This window comes from Ipomoea nil, unplaced genomic scaffold (assembly GCF_001879475.1).
Source record: "Ipomoea nil cultivar Tokyo-kokei standard unplaced genomic scaffold, Asagao_1.1 scaffold2516, whole genome shotgun sequence".
In the NCBI taxonomy this organism is placed as follows: domain Eukaryota; kingdom Viridiplantae; phylum Streptophyta; class Magnoliopsida; order Solanales; family Convolvulaceae; genus Ipomoea; species Ipomoea nil.
Genome location: NW_017618944.1, coordinates 862,440 through 871,938, shown reverse-complemented (window position 1 = coordinate 871,938; position 9,499 = coordinate 862,440). Strand labels below are relative to the sequence as shown.

Here is a 9,499-nt window from a genome sequence, read left to right as displayed (position 1 = left end):
TTCAGTAGGCAGTATTTAAGGTAAAAGATCAATGTTCAAAACTCGACCCAGCGACAATATAATAATTATGTCAAAATCGAACACATTCTTTGTGCGCATTAGCGTTTGACTTTGTCTACTGAATTATTAAATTACCGTGATTTACATCGTTTGTGACGATTCAACCTTTAGGGGCAAAGAAAAATGTCTGTTCCCTAGCTACTTCAACTATCAAAAAAATAAGAATTTATGAATTAGAATTTAAAAATGTCCTTCCATGTAATTAAAAAATAGGTATGTTGGGGTAACCCAGGTGGTCATATTGTTGATTTGATAACCACAAAATTACAATTTCAACTTTCAGAAATAACAACGGTCAACTATGGGCGACCTAGATTGGGATTAGTTTACCTCCCTACGCTCCTTTATTGATTAGGATCGGAAAGCGTGGTGTATAAAATAATGAATAGTATTTAAAACTCATATCCTATTTACTATTCATAGTAGGTGGAATTTTTAAAACAAAATTTACAAGGAATATCTACGAAACAAATGTCACTTGTCATCTCTACACATTTGTCTACTCATGTAAATACGTGAACCAAACTATCTCATTTCCTTCCTATTGATACAATTCCACACCGACAACACCATTTAATAGGACACCTAACGCCGCACCCAGCACGGCTTCTGAGCTGATTTCCAACTATCTTTTTATAGTAGCATTTTAATTTCGTATTAGTATTGTGTATACCTAAGTAAAGTTTCACTTTTCTTTATAAGACCTAGTTCTGTTATTATTTTTAGCAACACGACCACCAAACAAGTTAAAGAATACAATACAGTATTCGCAAAGATACCAAGCAAAGAAAACGCTTGTTTCACATTCATACACTTATGATATTCATAATCTGGAAGTTCAGAGCAGCCAAGTCTAGATAGTAGTAAAGGAATCCCTTCAAATACAGTAATGATATTCAAATTCACTTGCCATTGCCATCGCCACCGAATAGGTAACCCAGGGAAGAGCCACCACCAGGTGCAGCTTGGACCTTGGTTGAGCGCCTTTCCTGCAATCATAGGAAAACTCATTTTGCTCAAATGGAGTTGGTTTAGAACTAGCAATAATAAGGACAAATGCCTGGTCCTGTTATCCAGTGTGGGTAAGGAAGAGTGGTTGGTTTTATCAGAAAATGAGCACAGGGCCATAGCCAAATTTAGAACAAAACTACCTATTCATGGATGGTATCTCAGCAATACAAGAGCGGGGAGATGAGGGGCATGGAAAGTATCTCATAATACCAGATCAGGAAAAGAGGGGTTGCTTTTGTCTATTGTAGAATAATAAAGAGGTGAAACACAAGTTAAGAACTGAAAACAAGAACTGCATATACCGTAAGAAAGTTGCCACAATTCTGACCATCTGCACGGGTATAGTTGTTTGCATTGCTGCTGAGAATGCCTGCAGGAACTTGCTTACTGGCATCAGCAGGTTGGGAAGCAGCAGCAGCAGCTGAAGGCTTGGGAGCAGGTGGATCATTTGAAACCTTTTCGGGGTTCTGAGCAGGTTGAGGCTTGTTAGGAGCCTCTCCACCTCCAAACAGATAACCCAATGAACTCTGCCCACCTCCAGCACTTACTCCACGACCCATCCTTGTATAATTGGTTTCTCAACAACACGAAAGAACTGCAAAGTTATTCAAAAACAGGAACAAAGCTAGGTAACTTTAACCACCAAATGAATAATAGCCCAGGCAATTGACTATTCAGTTGGAAATTGGAATCTAGTGGAAATTATCTGTGCAAAATACACACAACTATTTGTCAAACTCAACCCCCGAATCTTAAACCATGAGTAATCAAACCCCCCTAATGTTTAAGAAAGAATGAGCAAATCTAAACTCATATCATTGCACCAATAGCAGTGAAGGGACATCTTTGCTTTGTCTTACTGATTAGTCTGATTTTATATCTTAAATAAGAAGCAACATAGTAAATTTGCTTCCCACAGCCCCCAAAACATTATGAAAATAGTTCTGTACTAAAATTTACACTCACTTGTGTGGCTTTACAACCCTTTGATAAATTGTGAATTTGTAGATCCTAAAAGAATTTAATCAAATGAAACAGTCATTTCAATTTATACAAAATTGAATGTACCTAGCATCATCCGAGCTTTATCTATGCGGCCAAATTCATAATCATAATTTCAAGTACTAAAATATTTCGATTTAAGATGTAATTAAGTTCAGGCGTAGTGATGGGACCTAAGATTTTAACAATTGAACATTAATTCAAATAGGCATATGAGATTCGATACGGAAGATCGGCTAAATTCTCAAAATTTTTAACAAAAATCTCTTTTCAATCAACCGTTCATCACAGCACAAAAAGCAGAACCAGATCTAACATCAAAGCATATCTGCGAAAGATCTTCAACATTAACAAACGAAAATCCAGCAACGATGAGCGATGAAACATTTAAATAAATAAATAGACGAAAGTTAAAGTTCGAAAATGAAAGAGGAAATGTTAAATCATACAAAAGCATCAAAATCACAACATTAAATTTCATGCGAGAAAAAGAGAGAAGATTTCGGGATCGTACCGTTCAACACCGAAGCAGGTTTAGAGAGAGAGTGATTGAGAGAGCTATGAAGGGGGAAGAGCAATCAGCTTTAATTTTCAAGGCTTGTGAGAAACCGACAAACGGATGAACTAGATAAGTCCGCGTTTGGCGATAGCAAAGTAAATCAGCAACTCTTCAATTATAGTACTCCGTATTTCATTATTTCCTTCTCTTTATGTTGCCCTGTCCAAATGCGGCCTTACCTCGTGTGCGTGCTCTTAAGTCTTAATGTGTCACCTCAATCTTCGTAGCGATTGAGTCGATTTCGCATCTATTCAATGTCAAATCCATAATTTTTTTTAATTCAAATTTGAAAAAGGAGTTAACAACATCATTATTTTATGTTAATATTAAAAATAATTTATTGTGTACATTATGCACACTAATTATGTAACAGTTGTAACGGTGACAGATTTATATTTATATTCATGCAATGATACATTAAGTTTTACTGTTCTGGACTTATAATTACACAAGATTCACGCGGTGATACATTGAGTTTTACAACAATATATAGTTATATGTAATTAATTTTTGTGTTAAATTGAAATAACCCAAATCAAATTGAACAAAATTTCATAGAATTTTCCTTGTAACCCAAAATTTGTGTCAAATTTATTATAATTTGATTATTAGCATACCATTATCATGATTCAACCGCTAATAATACTATTGTCGAGATTATATGCAATTTTAGCATTGTTTATCGTTAATTATAAAATACCAAACTACATAAGTATATAACAAATTGAAATATTATGTAAAATATTTTGAGATGTACGGAAATGCTGTAGATGAACATATAAAAATTCCATTAATTGCTATCATCTCATGTAACATACTAACATGCATATTTGAAAAATAGAAAATTGCAGCTTCTTAAAGTCAGATACTTTGGGTTCTTTGTCAAATGCTATCCAGTAACACAGGCAAAGCGGCAAACCCTTTTAGTTCAGTAGTGTCTGCCCAATCAAACGCCAATTCTCCTTCTTTCCCTTTGGTTCATTCGAATCCTTGTTTTGCTCAAACTCAAAGCAGTGAAGAACAAATGAAAAATCACAAACTAAATACACCATAGAAGATTTAGTAATGGAGGAAACTAATGTTACAAGTTCTTCATACCCTCGACACAGGCATCTGATATTCATTAGTGTTTGCCCTCTGGAGTAGCGAACCTCATCACAGGCTGCTGCTTTCCATCTGGTATCGCGAAGAGAACAATGGGCTGTGTTGGGTTGACAAAGGGAACATCACATCTGAAGTAGCCTTTTCTCTCCAGCTGCAATATATCACCTCTCTTCACGTCCCTCATGTTTGAATCCCCAATCGCACAAGTCTCCTTTTTTGTGCAGGGGTTGACAACATCAATGAAGTCTTCATTTTCCTCGAGCTGCAAGAGGGCACATTTTATTTCTCAGTCTCAGAGTAATCCAGGGAAACAAGAAACTTCTCTCACTTAACTCAAACATTGCTTTTACGGCCACTCACTATGGCTGAGTGATCCATCCCCAAATTAGTTACCCTCCCCAACACAAAAGGGCACCAGAAAACACGAAAGTTCTACACCCACATCATCCATTGCCTAGATGCCAAAAAAATCTAGTTGATCATCACTGATAACCCCCCAGGTTCCACAAAAGTGGAACCAAGTATAACACAAATATTAACTAGTTGACCAATAGGGTGCTATTAGAAACTAAGGAGTAATTTCTTTCTCCATGGAAAAATAGTTTAGAACTCTTCACTAAATTTTCTTCATCCAGCTTATGACAATGAAACATTTTGTTCTCAAACCTAGAGAACATTTTCCAATGTATTCTGGTGGGATGATATATGCAAATATGTGCAAGTTCACCAACCAAACCAAAAAGAAACAAATGAATAGCAGCTAGTTATCCAATAATCCCTTCTCTGAAATGGAAAAAACTATGTATAAATGTAAGTAAAGAATCATACCTTCTTTTTGGTGATTAAGTAGTCAAAATCAACCAAAGAGAGCTTCACAAGTTCATCCGTATCAGGAAGCCAAGTGAGCTTCAATTTGGTAGTCTTGACAGAGCCTTCAAGATGTAATACCCCAGTCAAATTTATAATATTCCCCTGCTGGTCTTTTTCTATATCCTTCACTATAGAGTTACCCCAATCCATTAAAGTGACTTCCTCATCAATGGAAATCAACTCTGCATCGGCATAGTCAATCCAAACTCTCTTTGTGTAAGTGGTCACCTTTTGCCCAGCAGCTTCATATTTCTTGTGCTTCGGTATGGTACGCGTGAATGGATCCTCTGGGCCATTACTCAAAGTCAATAAGACACGTTTTTCTTCTATAACAGCAGTATGCCGGGGACACACAGGATCAATTATCTTCTTATTAATGGCCCATAGCTTGTCCCACTCCATGAGATTCAAATTCTTTGAGGCTCCCTAATAATAATCAGGTAGAATCTTTACTAAGTTTCAACATACAAATCAAAAATTCAGGTGCTTTATGACATATCACTTGCATGTAATAACAAGTTCAACAGGACATTGATCAGAAACACAAATTTATCTAGAATATAAATAGACAAAAAAACAAGTTAAGGCATCCATCTCCATTCCCCAGTGGGAAAAAAAAAATCCAACCCAAATTCATGAGATAAATTGAGATTTGCTTTCCTTCCTGCATTTATGCAAATTAATGTAAAGTAGAATACCAGAACATTCAAAACATCTTACTTGTTCAAGTATGAACTGTATCAATGCCTCAATCTTCAATCCTCTCCGCACTATTCCTTGCACAGTCGGAAAACGTGGGTCATCCCACCCTTCAACCAGACCATTTTTAACAAACCAGAGCAGCTTCCGCTTACTAAGAAGTGTATAGACCAAATTCAGCCGACTAAACTCGTATATATGAACTTTTTTGAACCCCATATCAGTTTGTATCCGATAGTACTGATCATTGCGATCATGATACTCACTAGACCTAAGTGCATGTGTTATACCTTCAACAGCATCAACGAAGGGGCAAGCAAAATCATAAGTTGGGTATAGTTTATATGCGGAACCAATCCTGTGGTGAGCCGTGTCATTGCAGCGGTAATATACTGGATCTCTAAGTGACTTGTTAGGATCCTGCATATCCAACTTCCCTCTAAGACAACACATCTTGCCCCTTTCAGAACCCGCAATCATTTCCTTCCATAATTTCAAGTTTTCCTCGACAGTGTTGTTCCTACACCTTGATTCTATACCATTCATTCTTTCCTCCCTCATCTGTTCTCGTGCTGTATCATCAACATATGCCTTCCCCTCTAGAATCAATTTTTCTGCCATCTCCATCAACTGAGGAAAGTAGTCTGACGTGTATGTTACAGCTTTGTATTTAATTCCCAGAGTCTCAATATCTTTCAATAGATTATCCACAAACTCGTTGCTCTCTTTATCAGGATTAGTATCATCAAAGCGCAAAATGACTTCACCTTTATACCGCTCAGCAAAATACTGGTTTAGAAGTGCAGCTTTAGAGTGCCCAATATGAAGAAATCCACTAGGCTCAGGTGCAAACCGTACCCGTACCTTGCCAACCTCAGCATCTGGAAGATCTACCTCAAATGTAGCAGTAGCAGGATTAGCATTTGAAACTTGGTGTTCATTTACTTTGGTTGCTGCCTTTGCAGAGCTCTTTTTCCCAATATATGTTGTGATGACTTCACCCAGTTCAGCTTCATATGCTTCAAATATTGAGTTGAACCACCTTACCAGATTTTGGAATTTCTTTGATCTTCTGAGGCTTTCCCATCTCGGCCCAGCTCCTGTAAAGATTGGATTCCTAAATATTGATCAAAGTAAATATAGACTGGACCTCAAGGCATAAGATTGTATAGCCTGTTAAGGTACACAAATTACAGGAAACTACTCCAAAAGAAAATCACATTCAAATGTTCAATTTAGCTCTACTTTCTGGAGGCTGGGGCTGAACAACCACTCCCAGGAAAAAGAAAAAAAAAATTAAGTAAAGAGGGGGAAGGAGGCCTTCAGACCAATCAATCATATTGGAGCAAGGACATGAAAATAAATAAACAGAAGCAAGCTCTGCATCCATGCCTCCTTAACTTCTAAGCAATCCACCTATAGTATCTTAGCATGGTCCATAATGACTTTCACTATGACCAGCTTAACTTAGTATACAGTCAAATCTAACAATCAACTAGCAAGCTAGGTCAGGAAAATACCAATACGTTATTTTTAAAAAAAAATCAAGAAAATTATCCATGCATATTGGAAATTAAATGAGTCAAGTCCAGGCATTTACCTGCAAGACCAGACCAGACAGCAATATCTGCAATTGAAAGGCTGTTCCCAACCAAAAATGTGCGGTGAAGCAGAAATTGATCCACATAACCACATGCAGCCTGAAATTCAGAGCCAGATGCAAAAATAGGAGCATACTCTAGCCATTCATCTATCTACAAGAACAAAAAAGGATCACAATATTACAACAAAATCTAGAAAGATAAGTGCATTGCCCAGATACCAAAAACATTGCTCAAAGACAATGTTTTGAACTTCAATGAGTTACAAATTCCACCTGGCTAGACTCAAAGGAATCCCGCTGGTAGAATTCTGGAATCCTTGCTACACGACCAATATACCTTAAGAGAACAAAAGTTCCCTGCAACTTTGATCTGTACATTACACTTAGTTAGCATTGGGATGAGACAAACAAAAGTTCAAGGAAATTATAGGACTGCCATTTATTTATCATTTGCTGGACCATTAAGCTCATCTTACCCAAAAACTATCATAACCAAGTCATGCTGTGACACCTAACATATGCTTTTTATAGGTAACTGAAAACTATACTATGCTGTAATGTGTGTGTGTGTGTGTATTTTCAAATCTATTACATTCACAGCTCAGTTTTTTTAAAATATACATATCTTGATCACAAGAATGCATGTACACACTTAATATTAGCTTCCTATAAAAAATGTCAACAAGTACATTGTGCAAACTTTTGCTTAAGAAAAACAAAAAGAAGCTAGTTACTTCATCATTATAAAGCTCACACTAGACAATTAGAAATTGAATTACAGGCAAATGAAATAGAAAGCATGACCACACAAGTATGCAGAAAGATTAGTACTTTTAGAATTCAAAGTCATAAACACAATGCACAGTAAACACTTCCCTTTCATTGTAATATATTTTTTTATCAACTCTATTTTAAAAGTTTTAAGAAATAAATATACAGAATTTGCATGCAAAATTGGTCCAAGTAATATGGCATTTATTGTCAATTTATAAACGAATGGAAGCTAACTAACCCATTAGGTAAAAGAATCGTGGGCGGAGAACCAGGGCTGAGGGTTGCATCAGTGGAAAAAGAAACTCCAGAGATTTTTGCAGCAACAAAGATGGCCAGTGGAGGACTATCAGATGAAAATAAGATCTTGATTTCCATCACCGCTGATTACTGGATTGAGAAAAGGAGCCAATTCACAACTTCCAAAAGTTACTAAACAAATTGTAATGTATAGCACAGAGAATCATTTCAAATTGTGAATTATTCCAGAAATATTTTAGAGCAAAAACACAACAAAGCAACAAGCAATGCAGCAATAACAGTTTTTAACAGCTGGAGTATGTATATATATAATATGATTCACAATGATACGTAAAAGGTATGATAATGCAAATACGTTGATTATGCATGCTATTTCATAAATTCATGTCTGTATACTACTACACAATCCTACAAGTTCAACAAGCCTGCTCAACCGGTCAACCAGCTCAAAATAAGTTCATAAGTTTTGCTTTGTTGCAGGGTTTGAATCCTACCAAAAACAAAAAAGGGAGGTATGAATTTGGCCTGGACACTTAAGTGTACAATTTATTTCCTCCACCGGTGTACAGAGGAGCACTTCCAATAAGTTCAACAAAATTAATCAAGCATCAATATTCAGTATCCGTTCCAGAACTTTCAGTTTCTTCATCATTTTCCATTTTTCCTTCCAACTGCATCAAAACGCTACTAATAATCTATTAACGAATGAACAATAAAGGAGTCTCCGACTCTCTGGACAGTGGACATCGAAAGACTCTCGATGGAGGTCAACACCATTGAAGGCGACTGGACTGCTCGCCATTTCGCAGAGAAGTGCATTGCTTGGATTATATTTGTAATAAAATTAATAATTATGAAAATACAGCGGAGCAGAACTGTAAAAGAGAAAAGCAGAGTAGGAGTTTGTACCTGGAGAAGGAGATGGCCGCACTTGGAGCCGATCGAGAGGGACTGGGGACTGGGGAGCTGAGGTCTGGGGGATACGGTTGGCGTATCGACTATCAGGTTTGGGCTGGGCTATCGACTGTCAGTGATCCGATCAGATCAACCCGAGCCCGGCAGGATTACAATAATTGGGTTGGGCCAACTACTCCGGGAAGGCAAATTTTATTGTGGATCATGGTAAACACAGCTGTATGGACCATGGTAAAAAACAACGTTATTTATTTTAATGAAAAGAAATGGCACCATTTCCATGTAATTAATTTTGTTTGTATAACATATTTAGTTTCATTTTATATACATTGTAGTTTCATTTCAACACAACTAAAGTTTTATTTTGTTTCAACTACACTTTCATTTGACATTACATTGAGATTTGAGACCTGTTATTGAATTTCATTTTATACACACTGTAGTTTTATTACAAAATCACTAAATTATAATTCTAATTCAACTACGGTTTCATTGGTTAATATACACTCAAATATGTGAAACTGTTATTCAGTTTCATTTTATATACACTATAATTGAATTAGAACACAACTAAAGTATCATTTTGATATAACTATAGTTTCATTTGACAATATACACTCAATATGTGAGACATGTTATTCAAT

General features: G+C 36.4%; 2 protein-coding genes across 2 annotated transcripts; both read right to left on the bottom strand.

Moving 5' to 3' along the window:
• Positions 1 to 803: 803 nt before the first annotated feature.
• On the bottom strand, positions 804 to 2,695 carry LOC109153654 (protein SPIRAL1-like 3). Its single transcript, XM_019301521.1, has 3 exons — positions 2,588 to 2,695; positions 1,374 to 1,666; positions 804 to 1,049 (listed from the first exon to the last, which is right to left on the bottom strand). The coding sequence occupies exons 2-3, from the start codon at positions 1,629 to 1,631 to the stop codon at positions 963 to 965; spliced, it is 345 nt and encodes a 114-aa protein (XP_019157066.1). The 5' UTR covers positions 1,632 to 1,666; positions 2,588 to 2,695; the 3' UTR covers positions 804 to 962.
• A 702-nt stretch (positions 2,696 to 3,397) lies between these two features.
• LOC109153649 (glutamate--tRNA ligase, cytoplasmic-like) lies at positions 3,398 to 8,960 on the bottom strand. Its single transcript, XM_019301512.1, has 7 exons — positions 8,850 to 8,960; positions 7,921 to 8,069; positions 7,182 to 7,278; positions 6,906 to 7,059; positions 5,327 to 6,405; positions 4,565 to 5,032; positions 3,398 to 3,998 (listed from the first exon to the last, which is right to left on the bottom strand). Exons 2-7 carry the CDS (start codon positions 8,055 to 8,057, stop codon positions 3,756 to 3,758), a joined length of 2,178 nt encoding a protein of 725 aa, XP_019157057.1. The 5' UTR covers positions 8,058 to 8,069; positions 8,850 to 8,960; the 3' UTR covers positions 3,398 to 3,755.
• Positions 8,961 to 9,499: the final 539 nt, after the last annotated feature.